Raw genomic sequence first — 20,716 nt, forward strand, 5'->3', positions numbered from 1 at the left:
AAACACAGGTTTTTAATGTCCCTCATCCGTGCTCCAAGAAGGAAACAAGCTGAAGCGCATCAAGTTTATCTATGAAATCACCTTGCCCCATGCATGCAGAATTGGCAACATCACAGGTGCCACCTGATATCTTTTCCGCATTTGTAAGGAATCAGCCTTTTACTGTGGCAGCACACATATCTTGGAAATCCCTGCCTATTAACACCAGGCAGGCGCCTTCCCTGAACCCTTTTGGGTGCATGCCATGAGCATTTTTCTTTAGACAAACACATGGAACCTTGATGTATGTTTCAATCCGATTCTGGTATATTGCCGATTTTATTTTTTGAATGTTGTAAAGAGTTGTTTCTTTTTTTTAATATTTTTTACTAATTTTAACATACAAATTATAAAATGTACCACAAAACTTATCACATACAATCTTTTTGGACTTCCATCAGCACCTCTGATGATCCACCGTTTTAACCACTTCTTATGCATTTCTTAACTTTATATTGCCTTTACATCTCTTAACAAATCATCCTTCCCCTGTCCATTTTTACAATAATAATAATACTCCTCACAAAACTTCTTGCAACCCTACAAACGTCGTCTGTAAAGAGTTCTTTTTACTGATAATTTCATTGCATTGTTCTCTTCATAAAGCCGCTTTCGGGGTTGTTTTGCAATCAAGCCTTGTGAAAATAACAAATAAATAAAGTACTATCCCGGTGCTTTAAATGCAGGGTGCAAATATGTCCTATGAGAAAGTCCTCGTGGCATCAATTGCAGTGGGCAAGTCACTAGGAGAAGGGGGCCATGGGTAAAAAAACCACACCCTGAAGGTTATGATGGTGGGGTTCCCCAAGATCAGTGGCTGAAGGCTTGAGCGAGAGGTCTTGAGGCTGAAGGCGTTGTATCTTGAAGGCCTGCAAAGACTTTCCGCCCTTCCTTCCTTCCTGCCTGCCTTTAGGAACCCAGTCAGCTGCCTTATATACTGAGTCAGAGCCTTGGTCAATCTAACTCAGCATATTGTTTACACTGGCTGGCAGCGGCTCTCCTGGGGCTCAGACAGGGATTCTCTCCCAGCCCAACTTGGAGATAATGGGGATTGAACCTGAGACCTTCTGCATGCAAGGCAGGCTCTCTAGCATTGAGCTGTGGCCCTCCCTTCCAGAGCTCCCGCCCCTTCAAAAGATATCTACCAATTAACAGGCGGATTAACAACAGCCAGTGAACCGAGCAAGGAAACGGGTGATTCAAGGAGACAGAGTGCCTTGAAGCCCACAGCAATGTTGCTAAATGGACCACAGGACTATCTCCTTACGAAGGCCATTTTATTTTATTAACGCGGCCGGCGTTGGAATGATACAATTTAAAACAGGCGTGTGCTGCATTTAAAACATTTTAAAATATTCTAAAGCCATTTAGAGCATCTGAAACTATTTAAAGCACCAAAAAGCATTTCAAAGCAATCATGCACCCCACCCTCACAGTTACTGATTTCAAGAGTGCCATTAGCCACCCATAGTGTGATGGCAGTTAATATTGGCATGGGAAAACTTGCTGGGGATGGGAAGTCTGTAAGAGGGAATGTCAGGGTCTTTGGCTATGAAAAAGACTCTTTGGTCAAGGCTGTGGCACATCTAAAACAATGGCAAATAGTGCAATGTAGCCTCTTTTACTGTCATCAGACAGGCTGAGCAGCTGAAACTTACAGAGAGAAGGATTTCTGGCTTGTAAGGACAGCTCCGCAGCATACATTTAGAGGACATCCAATGCACATTTAAAATGCATAGCTTCCCCCAAGGAATCCTGGGGACTGTAGTCGCCCCCTCGCAGAGCTACAGTTCCCAGCACCCTTAATAAACTATAGCTCCTTGGGGGAAGTTATGCGCTTTCAATGTGCATTGAGTGTGTTTGAAATGCATGGTGTGGACCTGCCCTTATAAGGCTAATGCAAAAACTGTTTCCTGACATTGCACTGGCTACCCCAATTCATGAAGGAGGATCCCTTTTCTTACAGAACTATGTAAAAACCATTCCGGCTGCTGCTACGGAATTCTGCGTTTGCAAAGGACCAAACGTTAAACACAAACTTGCTGGTTTGCTTGCAAAGAGCCGGCGGGTTTGTGTGTTTTTACACGAATCGCTAAATGGCGCATGTTGCTGGGATGGGGGGCAGGGGGTAGCTGGAGCAAAACCTTACCTCCCTACTGCTTGTAGTTTTCCCTGCTCCCTCCAAACCTGCTTAGTTTGGGTATCAGAACCAGAATAGTGAAGGCGGTGAAAATTAAAGCAACAGAGGTAAAGCAAAGGAGGGCAGCAGATTTCATGCACGTGTCCTGTGTTTAAAGGTAAAGGTAAAGGGACCCCTGACCATTAGGTCCAGTCGTGACTGTCTGGGGTTGCAGCACTCATCTCGCTTTATTGGCCGAGGGAGCCGGCGTACAGCTTCCGGGTCATGTGGCCAGCATGACTAAGCCGCTTCTGGCAAACCAGAGCAGCGCATGGAAACGCCGTTTACCTTCCCGCCGGAGCGGTACCTATTTATCTACTTGCACTTTGATGTGCTTTCGAACTGCTAGGTTGGCAGGAGCAGGGACCGAGCAACGGGAGCTCACCACGTCACGGGGATTCGAACCGCCGACCTTCTGATCGGCAAGCCCTAGGCTCTGTGGTTTAACCCACAGCGCCACCCGTGTCCCGTCCTGTGTTTAGGGACACACAAATGAACACACACACCCCCAAACAATCTTTACAACTAAAACAACAAATGTGTGTTTAATGCACAGAACTGGTTTGGTCCTAACACAATCGCAAGCATGTTTTCTGCTGCTGCAGAGGGGAGGACCCAAACAAATGGATTCAAATAAAAAAGAAGGAGATTCTGGGCTCATCCACACTTCCTTCTGAGCTGCATTTATAGGCACTTTAAAGCTCCATGTCTGAGCAGTGTCTGTTCGTTTGACCCAGTGCTCTCCCTGGGAAAACCTGCATTTTACAGCTGAATCAGAGCAAGCAGCAACTGGGTTTCCCAGGGACTGCTCTTTGCTCTGACTCAGCTGCAAAACACGGGTTTTCCTGGGGAAAACACCCGGAACAAGAGAAACACAACACTTGGATATGTCGCTTTAAACCCTGGAAAGCAAGGTTGAATAGGAAGTCTGGGTGAACCCCGACTAAATGTTAGGAAGAACCTTCTGACAGTAAGAGCCGTTTGACAGTGGAACCGACTCCCTTGGAAGGTGATGGAATCTTTTCAATGGGGGTTTTTGAGCAGAGGTTGGGAGGCCATCTCTCGGGGATTATTCCGCTGCGATTGCTGCGTTGCAGGGGGCGAGGCTACATGACCCTTAGGATCCCTCCCTACAGTTCTTAGTTTCCAAAGCCTGAACCGGTCCATCGCAATAGGATGAAGGTTTGTCACCATATTATGTCACTTTGCTGGCCACGTGACCCGGAAGTGTCTGCGGACAGCGCTGGCCCCCGGCCTCTTAAGTGAGATGGGTGCACAACCCTAGAGTCTGTCAAGACTGGCCCGTACGGGCAGGGGTACCTTTACCTTTACCTATGTCACTTTGCACATGAGCTGTAATGGCAGACAAGCATTATAAGGAGGCCGAATTTCAAAACAAGGAGATGGGAATTGGCCGAGGTTCAGCAGTTTAAATATTTCCCTTCCAAATGAAGTCTTTGCCTGTGACATTTCTTTTGGTGGTGGTGGTACCCATAGCATTTCTTCGACGTTCTCTTTTGCTGTTCTAGAAATCCAGCAAAGCTGCAAGGTTGTTCACCCTCCCTGGTTTGATGAAATCCCACTGACTATTAATGCAGGAACTACCAGATGAAATTCCTCATTTCAACCAGTATGCTTTGAGTTACATTCCTCATGTTTTTACAGGTTGTAAACATATCTTCTTTTTAATAAAATGGAACTAGAATAATAGCATTTGCAATTTGTTCAGGGTCACCCTAGATATTGACTGTGCAACCTGGAAGAAACAAATGATATCCTCGGAAAGTTTAAAATACACTGCTTTACAAGTTTTTCAGTGGATGTTTTAATCAGGTGTGGCTAATGCTCCCCCCCTTCAGGGTCAAATGCATCCTTGCCCGCCTCACTCTCTCTCCCTGACTTCTGCATGAACTCAAAGGGAAAGATGCAAGAACATCTCCACTCTCAGCTGATTGGAGCAGATTAGGTAAGGAGCAGAGTGGGCAGCCTATCACCTGCTCTCTACTCATTAAATGTGATTCAGCAGCAGCAAAAACAAACAAACAAAAACCCTAATGCAGTTCCAGGCTGCTTCAACTATACTTCTGTCCAGATCACTGCCTATCCAGAGGCAACAGAAGGCAAGGAGAGGGATGGCTGGGGAAGGAGCCCACAAATAAATTAAAGTTAAATTCTGCAACCAAATTTAAATTCTGCAACCAAAAGTTAAATTCTGCAGAATGGATCTATCCTATCCATTTATCCATCCATCCATCCTGCTTTGTGTTTCTCCCTAGCTTCTCCTTTCTTGAGATGGGACAAGGAGATTTGTAGGGTTCTCCTACAACTCCCACTGCTGGAAACTCAAAAGAGCTGGACCCTGCTCAGGCTTGTGTTTTCACCAGTCATTACCAACATGCTGAGCTGTCTCTTAGTAGCAGAGCACCTGTTCTGCATGCAGAAGGCCCCAGGTTAAATCCCCAATGGCGTCTCCAAGCAGAGCTGGGAAAGGCACTTCTCTGAAACCCTGCTAGTCAATGCGGACAGCACTGGCCTCGGTAGATTTGCAGAAGCAGGGTAAGCTCAGTGGCAGAGCACCCAGTTTGCATGCAGATTCAATCCCCAGCATCTCCAGTTAGGACTGAGATCCTGAAACCTTGGGAAGGTGCTGCCAGCCTGTGCAGACAGTACTGAGCTAGATGGACCCACGGTCTCACTTGGTAGAAGGCAGCTTCCAATGTTCCAATGACTAATAGGCTTTGTACCAAAATACAGTTTCAGGCATTTCCTCAGCCAACCTTTGCAGCCTTTTTGGCAACAGCCAAAAAACAATCTACAGGTGCCATTACATTTTTGCCTTTAAAAACAATAATAATTACAACTGGCCACTGTCTCCCACCCTCCCACCCACACTTTCTAATAGCCAAAGCAGCCCTGGGGCTGCCAACCTGGAACAGTGATGTGGTGGGCATAGGTTTTAACCCTTTCCCCCAGAACATCCCCACCAAAAGCTGCTCTTTGCCTCTGAAGCTGGTACCTGAAATATATATATGCAATTTTCCGGGGGAAACCAGCACATGTATAGGGAAGAAAGGATTAGATTCCCTCCAACCTGCTTCTTTTGTCATATCCAGACAATGACCGGCCAGTTGTAAGCTTGCTTTTCAAAGTGTGTGCTTTGGGGAACTGCTATTGTAGCTCAGTGGCAGAGCATCTGTCTTGCAGACCAAAGGTCTCAGGTTCAATCCCCAATGGCATATCCAGGTAAGGATGGGAGAGACTCCCTGCTTGAAACCCCGGAGAGCTGCTGCGAGTCAGTGCAGGCAATATTGCGCTGGATATTTAATTTAGCACTTCATTCAGAACCATGAGGATTAGACCCTACTATTTGTAGGGAAGTGGCTGTAGCTCAGAGGCAGAGAATTTGCTGTGCAGGCACAAGGTCCAGCTTCAATCCCCAATGGCCTCTCCGGGTAAAGCTGGGAAAGATTCCTTGCTGGAAAAACCCTTAGAGAGCCACTGTTGGTCAGTACAAGCAATTCAGAGTTGGATGGAGCAATGACCCAAGAGTTTGGCTCTGGGAGACTCCAGAATTTGGGTTCTGCTCCCTGCACAGCAACCGGTCCCCAAACTCTTCCCGGACGTACGGCGCTTCTCCCACCCTCCCCATACCTGTATTTCATGCCAGTCTGCTTCACACTGGAGTCGCTGGAGGACGGGGCGTTCTGCGCGGAGAGGTGCCCCAAGCTCCGGGCCACCATCGCCACTGCCCGGAACCGACCCCGCGTGCTGGGGCTGTTGGCATTCTGCCGGTTGAGCCGGTCCTCCGCGCTCCGGTTCTTGATGTTGTGGTCCGAGCAGACGAAGGACACTTGCATCCTGCCTGCTTCTGGCGTCGCCGCCCTGACCTAGAGGTTGCCCTGGTCTCCCCTGACGCTGTGTCACCTGTTCTCCGGGGTATGTCAAAGGAGGAGGAAAGTCTCCCGCAGAAACCTTCTCCCCAAGACCTGGATTCTCCTGACGCAGCTGCAAGGATGCTCCCCCGGAACAAAAAACGCAGAAAAATAACCCCAGCGGGCCCGTTACCCCATCCACGAGTGGCAAAAAACAAGGGGTCCAGGCTGACCACCCTTCCAAATAGCAGCCATCCCTCTTCTCCTTCTGACCCAGTTCCTCAGTCTGGCAGTGTGGCGACTTTGGACATCTCCCTAGGGTGCTTCCGTGGGCGAGGGATCCCCGGCGCTGGATTTCAGTTTAGTTTGGGAGCCGCAGCCGCATCTCCTTGGAGGGTGATTCCCCCACTGTAACTCTCAGGGGGGACTAAGGAGCTGCGTCACTGAGACTCAGATGGATCCAGGAGGAGCAAATCTCTCATGAGAATCATCCTGATTCAGAATGGAGGGAGGTAGCAGGAGGACACTGATGATGAGGATGATGATAGGGAGGGAGGGAGGAGTCTTGCTTGCCTTCGCTCAGATCCCTGAGCCAGTTCATTCACTCACCAGGCACGGGTTGGATTTTAGGAACCACAAAGCCCGCTGTGGGTCCTCCGCTCGGGCTGAGACTCTGGAGTCTGCTGAGCAGCCGGCGAAGCGCACCAAGAGAGCCGAGCTTGGCAATTGGTGGACAACAAAGGGACAAAGACGACTTTTAATCTGGAGTCAGTGCTCCAGTGTCTTGGCCAGGCGCGGCTGCTGCTGCTGCTGCTGCTACGGCTTCCTCACAGCTCCGGCTGCTGCCGTCTGATGGTGAAAGCCTCCCTCCACCCCCCCCAGACACCCCAGCCCCGCAGCCAACCCTCCCATCTGCTCCCTTGCCTCCCCCCCGCTCCCCCCCAGGCTCGCAGAGGGATGATGACGGGAAACTAAATTTAGCCACGAAGCCAAGGGAGATCCCATCCTTTCCCAAGCAGCCTCCTTCCCACAGGATCGCAAGAAAGGGGAAAGGAAGAGAGTTCGAATATTTCACCAGCCCCAGGGGAGAATCCAGTGCGAACCATCTGTTAGGGCTTCGAAGCAGGATGGAGGAATGCCGGGAGCTGCCTTGTTCTAAGTCAAACCAACTAGAGCACCCAGCTCAGCTGTGTCTGCACGGACTGGCAGCAGCTCTCCAGGGTTTCAAGCAAAAGGACAGACCCTGGAGATGCCAGGGTCTGAACCTTCTGCATGCAAAGCAGATGCTTTCAGGTGCTGCATCCCTTCCCCTATCACAGGCTGCTTTCTGCCCACACCTGAAAGTACCGTATTTTTTGCTCTATAAGACTCACTTTTTCCCTCCTAAAAAGTAAGGGGAAATGTGTGTGCGTCATATGAAGCGAATGCAGGCTGCGCAGCTATCCCAGAAGCCAGAACAGCAAGAGGGATTGCTGCTTTCACTGCGCAGCGATCCCTCTTGCTGTTCTGGCTTCTGAGATTCAGAATATTTTTTTTCTTGTTTTCCTCCTCCAAAAACTAGGTGCGTCTTGTGGTCTGGTGCCTCTTATAGAGTGAAAAATATGGTATTTGTTTCATGAAAGATGGCCTGCTTGCTCTCACCCTCGCCCTGCTCCCCCAGCTACAACAGGGCAGGATGATCTGGTTGCCTCTTAGGCAACCTTTTGGATTTGCTGAAGGACAGTGGGGTGCGGGGGCTTTTATTTGCTGACTCTGCTCTGCTCAGCAGCAGTCTGCAGGCTTCTCCACATTTATTTAAAGCACTTTTTTTTTAATCCCACGGTTCAGTAAGAAAAAGGCACCTAAATAGCTCTGAATAGGAAGACAGCCTGTGCCCTAAGGCTTATAATTTAAAAGATGCAGCACAAAAAGAAAAAAGGATTTGGAGGGAGGAAAAGGACACAAAACTCAGGCACAACCAATCTAAAAGCTGGAGATCATGTGTGAGTGGGAAAGGTTCCATTGACCAACCTAGCAGAGGATGGTCTCTACCAGGTCAGGGGAACCTGCAGACCTTCAGATGCAGCTGCAACTCCATTTCCCTTCAGCCCCAGCCAATGGCAAGGGGTGGTGAGGGGCTGTGGTCCAGCAACACCTGGAAGGCCGCAAGTTTCTTGTCCCTGGTCTGCACTGACAAACCTCCTCCAGGTTTTCAAACCCATTTTCCCCAGCCCTACCTGAAGAGCCTGAGCGTAGAATCTGGGGCATTCTGCATGCAGGGAAATCTCTCACAAGAAATATCCAAAGTGGTGATGTTGGGTTGAAGTCCACTAACTTTCACTCAGTGTAGATGCATTAAAATTAATGGGCATGATTAGCTTGGGTCCATTAATTTCACTGGGTCTACTCTGAGCAAAGGTTAGTTGAATACAGCTCATGGATTTGTATTCAACGACGCGTTACTCAGAGTAGACCCAGTGAAATTAATGGGCCAAAGTGGATCACAACCTTTAATCTCAATGGTTCTGCTCTGTGTAGGAGTAACACTGGACACAATCCATTCCATAGTTAGACTATGGAACCCGCTCCCGCAGGAGGCAATGTGGCCACTGGTTTAGATGCCTATAAAGGGGATTGGAAAAATTCATAGAGGAGGATAATGATATCAATGGCTACTAGCAATGATGGCTGTGCTCTGCCTTCATGGCTGGAAGCAGTAATGTTTCTGAATGCCAGTTGCTGGAAGCCATGAGAGGAGAGAGTGCTTTTGTGCTTGTGCCTGCACGTTTCCCATTGGGGCATCTGGTTGGCCGCTGTGAAAGCAGGATGCTAGACTAGATGTGCCACTGGCCTCATCCTTCCAATGTTCTTATGCCTCTAGCATAACCTGGAGCCCCACAGCATCAATGATCTTTAATGAAATCTGCTTGGTGTCAACTCAAGGGGAATGTTCCACCTACAAAGGACTGTCTACTCTGGAAACAGCCTTCCTTCGTCTCCAGAGAGCCACCAGCCTGACTAGCAAGAGACAAATCCTGGTACCTCTCTCATGCAAGGCTTGTGCTGGACCAGGGGGTTGGGTTGCCAACATGGCACTGAAACTACGCCTCTGCCCTAATGCCCCCCACAAACAAGGCACTGCCTCCCCCCTCTTTCTGTCACAGAAAGGTCTGCACCATGGGTAGGCAAACTAAGGCCCGGGGGGGGGGGGCGGATCCGGCCCAATCGCCTTCTCAATCTGGCCCGTGGACGGTACGGGAATCAGCGTGTTTTTACATGAGCAGTGTGTCCTTTTATTTAAAATGCACCTCTGGGTTATTTGTGGGGCATAGGGGGAATTCATTCATTCCCCCCCCATATAGTCCGGCCCCCCACAAGGTCTGAGGGACAGTGGACCAGCCCCCTGCTGAAAAAGTTTGCTGACCCCTGGTCTGCACTCTGCAGCAGGGACCTTTGGCTCCTCTTTGAGAGGGAGCCCGTTATTATTATGGGATGCCCGAATGTGGACGTGTTTTGTTGCTGCTGGGCGCAGCATGAAGAACCCATCTAGCATTCCGGAGAAGGCAAAGAGCAGCGGGAGGGGGGGGGCATTGTCGAAGGCAAAGGCATCAAGGGAGAAGCAAGGGGGAAAGATCGCCTTGCTTAGCAAAACGAGCCTCTGTGCATTGGGATATCTGCTGCAGAGGGACATTTCTCTGCGCTGTTAAGCAGCGCTCTGTGCCTGCCATGCGCAACGCCCACACAAGGATGAATTAGCACACGGCAAGTTGCTCCTGCCCCGCTCTGCCTCTGGGGCATTAGCTGACACAGAGAGTTTATTTTGGTGCCTTGGCTCTTCTCTGAGAAGGAATGACGGGGCGGGAGAGGGGGAGAGGGAAGGAGGCATTTGAAGAACCTGCCCCTTCTGTTTTTCTCCTTGTCTTTATGGAATTCTCCCCAACACCCCCCAAAAAAAATTTCACCCAGATTTTTTGGTCCTGAAAAAGTTAGTCAATGCTGCATGTTTTTCATTTCATTTATTGCATTCACACCCCACCTTTCCCTCGAAGTAGCTCAACGTAAATATACAGCATTTTTCGCTCCATAAGACGCACCTGACCATAAGACACACCTAGTTTTTAGAGGAGGAAAACACACACAAAAATATTCTGAATCAAATGTACTAAACGATTTAAAGCAGCAAAGCGGGCGGTTCCTGTCCACTTTGCTGCTTTAAAGCGAGCCACGGAGGAGGGAAGGGGAGCCATGGTTCCCGTCCGTCCTCCCTCTGTGGCTTGCTTTAAAGCAGCAAAGCGGACAGGAGCCGCTTACACATCCCTCCTCTGCGCAGCATTCACTTCATATGACGCACAGACATTTCCCCTTACTTTTTAGGAAGAAAAAAGTGTGTCTTATGGAGCAAAAAATACGGTACGTGGTTCTCCCCATTGCCATTTGATCGTCACAATGGCCCTGTGAGGTAGGTTAAGTTGAGAGGCTGTGATTGGCCCAAAGTCATCCGGTGAGACATCCATGGCTGAGTGGGGATTTGAACCCTGGTTTCCCAAGTCCTAGTCTGGCACGCCAAACTAGCCAGGTGATTCTAGGGTCAGAGAGGCCATCTCGGCATCTCTGATCTCTCCTAAGCCCACACCACCTTCTTCCAGCACAGATTCATTAACCATTTTTTATAAGATTCAGTGATCACCGAACGCCTGGCGTTTCCTCCCTTCTGCTTGCAAGCTCCTTAATCCATACAGCCAACGTAATCCAGATTTACTTCAGCTCCTGATTGCAGCACTCAATTCAATTTGGGGGAACTCTTAAAAAACAGACACAAAAAACTCCAATCCACAAAGACCTCCATGCTCCTGAAAGAAGAAGGGATGGTGATCCTGCAGGCTCATAGGTGAGGCAGTTGTGAAAAGGAACAGCTGCTCTTTGGATCTCTGGGGCAAGCAGTGGCAGGGGAAAATATCCCATGGATTCAAAGACTAGCTGGTCTGGAGCAAAGGAAAGACAGGAACCAGATATATATATCTATCTCCCCATATATGTGTGTGTTGGTCTGCCATCACACAACCCCCATTGGAGGAACTGTAGTGCCTCATTAACAATCCTGGATTTGCATGACATCAGCAAAGAGTTGAAGATGAAGGCAGGGGCATGAAAGGGTGTGAATAAGAGGAGTGGGTGGTGGCTTCAAACTGGTGGTTTGTGTGGAAGTGGGGGTTGCTCAAAAGGAGGAGGGAGGAGCCCTGGCTGATGACCAATGGACGCTGCAGTCCAACAATCTCTGGAAGGCCCTAGGCTGATCAACTCTGTTCCAGATGCTACGTTTGTTTCCAAGGAAATCAAAACAAAAAAGCAAAACCTTTAGCTTTTGATTATATGGAGATACAGAGAGAAGCAAGAAGGCAGGATTTGCCCAGCACCTTACTTCAAGTAGTCCAACCAATGAGTGTGTTTCTGTGTAATATTTGCCATGGGGATCTCCCTGGAAAATGTAACATCTAGAGCAGAGGTGATTAATCTAGCTCCCTCTAGAGCAGCGGTTCTCAACCTGTGGGTCCCCAGATGTTGTTGGACTACAACTCCCATCATCCCTGAGCTCTGGCCTTGCTAGTTAGGGGTGATGGGAGTTGTAGTTCAGCAACATCTGGGGACCCACAGGTTGAGAAAGGCTGCTCTAGAGGCTGCTGAACTACAGTGTACCTCATTCCTGACTGTTGGCTAAGGTGGCCGAGGGGCCCCAATGTTGTAAAACGCTGGTCTAGACAAGGCCATACTTGAGCACAGTAGAGACTGGCACCATTAGGGTGAACTGAGCACTGCCCCACTAACTTCAGTCCACTTTCTGCCAACCACACCTTCCTGCCTCTGACACTGAGATGACAGAGCCATTTCCAACCCTGGATGACTTGATTTCCCCAGAATGTGCAGTGCACGGGGAGTTCACCTTGCCACCACCTTGCCACCCTGGGGGAATTGTGTTGCCATCCTTAAGAGTTTGAAGGCTCTAGCCTGGACATCACATCAGAGCCATGGCCTTTCCAATTCTGTTGGGAGCCAATGGTTGGCAAAACTTTTAACAACTGGGTTTCTTGCAGCAGAGATGAAGATGACCAACCAGACTAAGCTGTGGCCCTGTTAAAATCTCCTAAAGTTTGTCTGGTGCTTTATCAACATTCAAAGGTCTCTCTAGCTGTAGTGCCATGTGGAGCTGTTCATGGTGCTGAATTCCTCATCTGGTTGCAATCACTATGTGGACTAGACCAGGCCTCTTCCCATCTAAGGGCTGAGGTGGGACATCAAAGAGGTGTTCTGAGTGGCTGCCTCTCAACTCTGGAACTCCTTTCCCTTGGAGAACCTTCAAGGCCTGATCCTGCACAACTTCTGGAACCCCATTTGTCTTCCTTTAGATAGCCAGTAAGAGTGCAGTTAATTCATGTAGCTGAAATCTTTGTGGTTAACGTATTACCCAATCCAAGGCAGTGAAATAAGGTGAGCTATCTGTAGGCCTTTAAAATCAGACGCAGCATAATTTTCCTGGATGGCAGGTGAGGTGTTGCAGATTGGGGGAATAGGGAGACAAGAGAAAAGGGAGCTCTTATCTGATACCTCTCCCAAGAGTGATTTGCTGGATTCAGACCTTCTCCATGTTAAACGAGCCTCTTGAGGGCTTGCTGATCAGAAGGATGGTGGTTCAAATCTGCGCAACAGGGGTGAGCTCCCATTGCTGTGTCCCAGCTTCTGACAACCTAGCAGTTTGAAAGCATACCAGTGCAAGTAGATAAATAGGTACTGCTGCGGCAGGAAGGCAAATAGAGTTTCTGTGTGCTCTGGCACTTGTCATGGTGTCCTGCTGTGCCAGAAGCGGCTTAGTCATGCGGGCCACATAACCCGGAAAGCTGTCTGTGGACAAACGCTAGCTCTCTCGGCCGGAAGCCAGATGAGTGCGGCACCCCATAGTCATCTTTGACTGTCTTAACTGTCCAGGGGTCCTTTACCTTTTACTACAAATCAAAACACCAATACCCATCTGTCAGGGAATCAGGAGCAGGAGCACTGGGGAGAGAGGATTGGGAGAGCGAAGGGGAAGAATCCGAGGGCAGCGTAGGGGAGTATGACAGTGGCCCGAGAGATTCCATGAGCTTCTCCAGCGAATCAGAAGATTCCCAGAAGGGGGCGCCGATGGTCAGGGCAAGGGGGGTCCCAGGGGGGACGCACCAGAAACAAGGAGCCAGAGGGGAACCCCAAAGCAGCAGTGGAGGATCAGGACCAGTTTCCCCACCAGAGCGTAGTGGGGGGGAGGAGTCACATGTGTCAGGAGCAGTGTCTCCTCCAGAGAGGGAGTCAGGGCTGACCACACCTCCAACGGAGGGGAGGTCAGTTGCAGCTAGCCCCCCCGATGGGGGAAGCAGTGACAGCAGCAGTGGAACGGTCAGGAGGAAAGCTGCTGGCTGGGCGCGCGCGCCAAGTTCAAATGTGCAGGCGCGCGGAACAGCAGGAGACCCGGATGGGGAACCAGCTCCTAGAGCCCGCGCAATCGGAAGGAGGTCCAGAAGTTCGTCGGCTTCGCCAACTTTTATCGCAAGTTCATCAAAGGGTTCGCGAAGGAGACGGCGGCCATCACGGACACCCTCAGCTCCAAGAAGAAGAAGTTCACCTGGACGGACCAGGCGGAGCAGTCCTTTCGGAGACTCAAGCGTCTCTTCGCGTCCGAAGAACAGCTGCTACATGTAAACCCCAGCAGACCAATGAGGGTTGAGACGGACGCCTCGGACAGAGCGGTGGGGGCCGTCCTGTTGCAGCAAGATCCGCAAGGGGAATGGAGGCCGTGCGCATTCTACTCCAGGAAACTCAGCAAGGCGGAACAGAACTACACCATCTGGGACAGGGAGTTGCTGGCCATTCATGCAGCTTTCAAGGCGTGGCGGCACTTCCTCGTCGGAGCCAGACACACAGTGCAAGTCTGCACGGACCATAAGAACCTGGAGTACTGGCGCACGGCGCGGTTCCTGAACCAGAGACACATTCGCTGGGCGGAGTTCTTTGCGGATTTCGATTTCCGGATAGAATACATCCCGGGAGACAACAACGTCATGGCAGATGCACTATCCAGGAAGCCGCAGTATCTCGAGGAAGCGGCGCCGGTGGCGGCCAAGCACATTTTCGCACCGAAAGCGTGGGCGTGCGCTTCAGCTGCCGTGGACCTGGACGCGGTGCGTCGAGCGCTGCAGACGGATTCGTTCGCACAATCCAAGATGGAGGAGGTGCGAAAAGGCACAGCGAAGGACGACGAGTTCCAGATACAAGACGGACTGCTCATCCGCAGAGGGGCTCTCTACGTGCCCGGAGACGACCTCCGCGCGAAAGTCTTGCAGCAGCTACACGACGTGCCCAGCGCTGGGCACTTCGGCAAGGACAAGACGGCGGAATTAGTAACCAGAGACTTTTGGTGGCCCAAGGTGAGGGGAGAAGTCGCGGATTACGTCTCCAGGTGTGACACCTGCCAAAGGGCCAAGCCAGTACACAGGAAGCCGGCGGGTCTACTAGAACCCCTGCAGACGCCGCTCGAACCGTGGGAGAAAGTGGCCCTGGACTTTGTCACAGATCTGCCCAGCTCGCGAGGCAAAACAGCGGTGCTCGTGGTCGTAGACATGTTCACCAAGATGGCGCACTTTATTCCGTGCGCGAAGGTGGCCACAGCGGAACAGACCGCCAAGCTGTTCATAGACCACGTGTTCAAAGCTCACGGCCTGCCACGGTCCATCCTGTCCGACCGGGGTCGCCAATTCATCTCGAGCTTCTGGCAGAAGTTGCTGGGCATCCTGAACGTCAAAATCAACTTAGCGTCGGCACGACACCCGCAGACCAACGGACAAGCGGAGAGGGTCAACGCCATCATGCAGCAGTACCTGCGATGCTACGCCAATCAACAGCCCTCGACCTGGGTGGACTACCTACCGCTGGCCGAGTTTGCCTACAACAACACGAAGCACGGGTCTACAGGAGTGACACCGTTCTTCGCCAATAATGGGCGGCATCCCAGAACTTTCCCGGGGTTAGAGACGAAGGGGGAGGGGGAGCCAAGGGGAGCAGAGCACTTAGCAGCAGAGTTACAGGAGGTCCACGAGCAACTCCGCAGGCAATTGGAACTGGCGAAACACGCCTACAAAATGCAGGCAGACAAGCACAGGAGGGTCGGGGAGGACATCCGGGTGGGGGACTGGGTCTGGTTAGCAGCCCAGGCAGTGCCGGCCAGGACGCTAGCTAAGAGGAAGCTCAAGCACAAGCAGCTGGGACCTTACCAGGTCGCGGCGCAAATCAATCCAGTGGCCTTCCGGTTGACACTCCCGGAGGGCTCCAGAATGCACCCAGTCTTTCATGGGTCAGTGCTCACGCCCTACAGGGAACCCCACAGGTTTCAGGCGACAGGGAACGTGCCAGACCCACTTAACGAATCTCCGAAGAGGGAGGGGTCACGGAGGGCGACGCCACTCAACGAGGTCACGGAGATTTTGGACTCGAGGTGGGGGGAAGAGGGGGTGGAATACCTCCTCGCCAGGGAAGGTACCCCAGCCAGCGCTAACAGGTGGGTACCGTGCTATGCCGTGGAGGAGCACTATCTTAAAGACGAGTTCCATGCACTCTTCCCACACAGACCTATGCCGGCAGAGTATTTCGACGACTGGCTCTTCACACCCACTCTGTCAGCCAGTACGTTCCAGGGTTTTTCATCAGCTGAAGAGACGACGCCGGACACTAGCTCCTCGGAGGGGTCTCTCTCGGGGTTTGCCACAGACCGCTCCTATTGGTGGGACACTCAACCGGAGGTGGGGTGGCGCAGGGAGTTGCTGCGGGGACCTTTGCAAGCAGTCTCACCAGAGGTACCCGGGGGAGGGGAGGACATGGACGTGTTGGGGGAGGATCCTGGATTCGAGCACATCAGCAGAGAGATGGAAGCAGAGGAAATCGACGTCGACGAGCCAGTTGCGGTTGGGCCGGATGCAGTGGACCGGCTACACACCAGGGGGGAAGAATGGTATCCCGCACTCACACCCACTGGACTGGAGCACCCGGAACCCACACCCGAAGAGGGGGAGGGGGGAAGGGGGGGCTTCGAGGGGGGGATGGATGTCAGGGAATCAGGAGCAGGAGCACTGGGGAGAGAGGATTGGGAGAGCGAAGGGGAAGAATCCGAGGGCAGCGTAGGGGAGTATGACAGTGGCCCGAGAGATTCCATGAGCTTCTCCAGCGAATCAGAAGATTCCCAGAAGGGGGCGCCGATGGTCAGGGCAAGGGGGGTCCCAGGGGGGACGCACCAGAAACAAGGAGCCAGAGGGGAACCCCAAAGCAGCAGTGGAGGATCAGGACCAGTTTCCCCACCAGAGCGTAGTGGGGGGGAGGAGTCACATGTGTCAGGAGCAGTGTCTCCTCCAGAGAGGGAGTCAGGGCTGACCACACCTCCAACGGAGGGGAGGTCAGTTGCAGCTAGCCCCCCCGATGGGGGAAGCAGTGACAGCAGCAGTGGAACGGTCAGGAGGAAAGCTGCTGGCTGGGCGCGCGCGCCAAGTTCAAATGTGCAGGCGCGCGGAACAGCAGGAGACCCGGATGGGGAACCAGCTCCTAAAGCCCGCCGGAGGGAGGGAGAAGGCTCAGGGGAATCAGCGGGAGAAGAGGCTAGAAAGGGCGGAACCCCGGCGGGCAGGCGGACCCAGAGGAGGAAGGAGCAGCGGAGAAGGTGGAGCAAGGCTAGACTATTAAATTGGTGTCAAGGGGGAGGAGACTCAGACGGAGCATCAGTGGTCTGAGACTTTGGACGTGGGGCTGCGCGCTGCGGCTCTGGAAGTGAAACTGAACTTCAATAAAGACTTTTATACTTAACAACGAAGCAGCGTTGGTCCTTAGTGAGCTGGGACCTAGGGTAGCTCTGACACCATCCCTCTTCCACACAGATTACCGTATTTTTCCATGTATAAGACTATGCTTTTTGCTAAAAACATTAGGGAAATATTGGGTGTCGTCTTATACACGGATAGTGAATGCAGAGGGGGGATGTGCGATTAATGGCAGCAGCAAACAGGAGACTGGCAGCAGCAATTGGGCAGGCAATTGGCAGCTGCGGCAAGGCAGGCAGGTGATTGGCATCTGCGGAAAGTGGGCGGGTGGGCTGGTGGATGGCGATGAGCGGGCAGACAATTGGTGGCTGCGGTGGTGTGTGTGATTGACAGTGGCTGTGACAAGCGATGGGCAGTGGCGGGCAGGCGGGTGAGCGATTGGCGGAAGTGACCTCCCCCCCCAAAGCTAAATAACTTAATTTATTAATTTCAGGTTAAAAAAAAATAGGGGTCATCTTATACATGAAAAATACGGTACCTCTTTCCTTTCTATAGTTTCAGGAAGAAACATAACAACTCTTTTATGCAACTGGTTCTTTTCCGTGGGAGCAGAAACGCAAGCATTTGAGCTCATCCGACACCATGCCTGTAACACACCCAGGGCTGACGACAGCGGATTCAGCCATTGAAATTCATCAGTGGGAAATTGCTTCCCTTAACCCCATCCATTTCCCTCATTTGGATTTTGTTTTCATTTGTGGGGTTTAAATTAAGCTCTCCAGCAAGGATTTCTAATCTTTGATCAGAATCGCATCTCTTGCTTTACCGTTTTCCAAAACCCAGCATGCACTTCGAAGGCTCTGCACAAATTAAGTCCAGCTTTCTTTGGAGGTTGAGGTGTGCCCTTGCTTCAGGAAGTGCCATGGCTCAGTGGGAACGTTCCCTGCCTAGAACCCAGGAAAGCCACTGCCAATGTCGACAACACTGGGCTAGATGGACCAGTGCCCTGACACAGTGGAAGATAGCTTGCTGTCTTTGGGAGCATCTCCTAGGAGCCTAACCACAGAGCCTAGGACTTGCTGATCAGAAGGTTGGTGGTTCGAATCCCTGCGACGGGGTGAGCTCCCGTTGCTCGGTCCCTGCCCCTGCCAACCTAGCAGTTCGAAAGCACTTCAAAGTGCAAGTAGATAAATAGGTACCTCTCCGGCGGGAAGGTAAACGGCGTTTCCGTGCGCTGCTCTAGTTCGCCAGAAGCGGCTTAGTCGTGCTGGCCACATGACCTGGAAGATGTACGCCGGCTCCCTCGGCCAGTAAAGCGAGGTGAGCGCTGCAACCCCAGAGTCGGCCACGACTGGACCTAATGGTCAGGGGTCCCTTTACCTTTTACCTAGGAGCCTACAATTGCATAGTGTTGGCTGTAGAATTCAGCATCTCAGCAGGCAAGTAGGCTGTTGATATGGGTTTTAATCTGGTTTTTAGTTTATCAACTTTTTTAAAAAAAGGTTTCAGTGGTCCTGACGAACTTCCAGCTCCCCGCCTGACTTCGCAGGCCCCAGGAGAGATTAATAATATATCAACCCTTATTAGGCGAGCGTAACCAGACACTCTCCCAAACATCCTTCGATCCGTCAAAACTAATAAACAGAGCCACTTGAAATATTCATGGTCCCTCTGCGCCAGGGCAGGGAAGGGCATGCAATATTCATAGGATGCCAGCTGCTCCCGCCCTCCGAGTCGATCTGCCAGCTCGACGGGGCATCTTGGCTCTCAGGTTTCTCTCATACAAGGCCTGGGGGGGGGGGGAATTGCCAGCCCTTGCCTGCAGGATGGCGGCTTGCTGAACAATCCTTCCCGGACGCAGGCGCCCAAGGGTGGAAAAGGCAGCAGGGCTTTGAATAACTTAGCATCACAGCAAGCGCTTGGCATTTGGGGCCCCTGCCTTCGTTAAAGATCCTGCTCTCAGGAAGTGTGTGGCTGGAGGGGTGGGCAGAGGAGGAAAGCAATGCCCTTTCGAAAACAAGGACTGCCATTTCGGAGGTGGGATCAGAACCAGGATGAGCCACAGGAGCCAGAGTTCAACAGTGCACTTGCAAATCTTCCTGAATTATTATTGCACCGTCCATCTAGGAAGAATGAAAACGACAGGACAGAAGAGGCTGGATCAGGCCAAGGATACATCTAGTCCAGCATCCTGTTGTCACAGTGGCCAACCAGATGCCCCAATGGGGAAGTCCACAAGCACTCTGCTTTCCTGTGGCTTCCAGCAACTGGTATTCAGAAGCATTACTGTCCTAAGAAAATCAGAAGAGCTTGCTGGATCAGGCCAAAGACCCATCTAGTCTGGCATCCTATTCTTGCCGTGTCCAACCAGGGCAGGTGAGCCTTCGGAGAGGGAGAACCAAAAATTCTGACTCTACTCAGGTCCTGGCTGATTCCTTTTACCTGCCATGCCAGTAATACAGTAACAAAGGGCCTTGCTTAACAAGATCTCTAATCTAGATGAGCAAAAGGGGAAATGCTTTGTTACCAAGAAGCAGCCCTCCTTTATCTTGGATCTTTAATAACCAAGCTGGCAGGCATGTGGACCCTTCTATTTAAGGATGGTATTGTAATGCCTGCAATAAGCTCAATGGGAGACATTTGGCCAAGGCACAAGACTTTGGAGGCAACTGCAGTACCTGCTCTTGAGACTCAGCTCCTAGCTCTATCTCTGGCTCAAGGAAAAGCCAGACTAGAATTAACTTTATTATCGTTAATTATTCCGTAACTTTCTGAAAGTGCCAGTGTGGGTGCACAAGGCAATTGTGAAATAGGACACACTTTCAGATTTACTTGCATCTGTGCAACAGTACTGCACTGATGCAGGATAATACAGAGTTTTCTAAGAACAGGGAAAATGCTCCGAAGCCTCCACACGCAGTTGCATTTTTGTGTGACGTTTTAAAATGACAGCAGAAAATAAAGACAACGCTCTGTGAAGGAAGGAATTTGGAAGACTGTGCTGCAGCTAGGAAACAGAAGCTGCAGGTGTCGAGAGATTCGGATTCAGCTTTGCCAGGTGCAAATCATCACTGATCAAAAGCTGTGAAAACACTCCATGCGCAGTGCAACCCAATCCACATGTAAGCTGCACTGGGTCAGCGCACACAGGTTGGCAGCCTCAGAGCGGGGATTTGCTTTTCTAGCCTTCCTGCCCCAATCACTAACCCACAAGTAGGAGCGTCTCTGTTTCTGTTCAGGAGAAGAGACCCAGCAAACTATTTTCACAAAATCTCTTGATGTTTATGGACACTTTGGTTTCCTAAAAGGCTTCCACGGTGGGTGAGATGTTTTTTCCTGTCTCTGTGATGCTCCAAATTGAGCTCTCTTAAGGGCAAAGTGGCACATTAGGTTAAATCCATGATCCCATTTAAGGCATTTGTTTACCATAAGGTAGGGACGCGGGTGGCACTGTGGGTTAAACCACAGAGCCTAGGACTTGCCGATCAGAAGGTCGGCGGTTTGAATCCCCGCGACGGGGTGAGCTCCCGTTGCTCAGTCCCTGCTCCTGCCAACCTAGCAGTTCGAAAGCATGTCAAAGTGCAAGTAGATAAATAGGTACCACTCTGGCGGGAAGGTAAACGGCGTTTCCGTGCGCTGCTCTGGTTCGCCAGAAGCGGCTTAGTCATGCTGGCCACATGACACGGAAGCTGTACGCCGGCTCCCTCAGCCAATAAAGCGAGATGAGCGCCGCAACCCCAGAGTCGGTTACGACTGGACCTAATGGTTAGGGGTCCCTTTACCTTTTCCTTACCATAAGGTGTGGTAGTGGCAATGTTTGCCCA

General features: G+C 51.2%; 1 protein-coding gene across 10 annotated transcripts in view; it reads right to left on the bottom strand.

Moving 5' to 3' along the window:
- KCNAB2 (potassium voltage-gated channel subfamily A regulatory beta subunit 2) overlaps positions 1-20,716 on the bottom strand; it is a 117,056-nt gene that overhangs the window by 38,463 nt on the left and 57,877 nt on the right. The window contains exon 1 of one of the 10 annotated variants that reach the window (XM_083628817.1): positions 5,870-6,566. The exons of 8 other annotated variants lie outside the window; for them this stretch is intronic. In XM_083628817.1, the coding sequence (XP_083484943.1) occupies positions 5,870-6,075 (206 nt within the window). In that variant the 5' untranslated portion in view covers positions 6,076-6,566. Of the gene's footprint in view, positions 1-5,869; positions 6,567-20,716 lie in introns of those variants that run through there. One more of the 10 variants, XM_083628818.1, reaches the window with a different exon arrangement.

This window comes from Podarcis filfolensis (assembly GCF_964270895.1).
Source record: "Podarcis filfolensis genome assembly, chromosome: 8".
In the NCBI taxonomy this organism is placed as follows: domain Eukaryota; kingdom Metazoa; phylum Chordata; class Lepidosauria; order Squamata; family Lacertidae; genus Podarcis; species Podarcis filfolensis.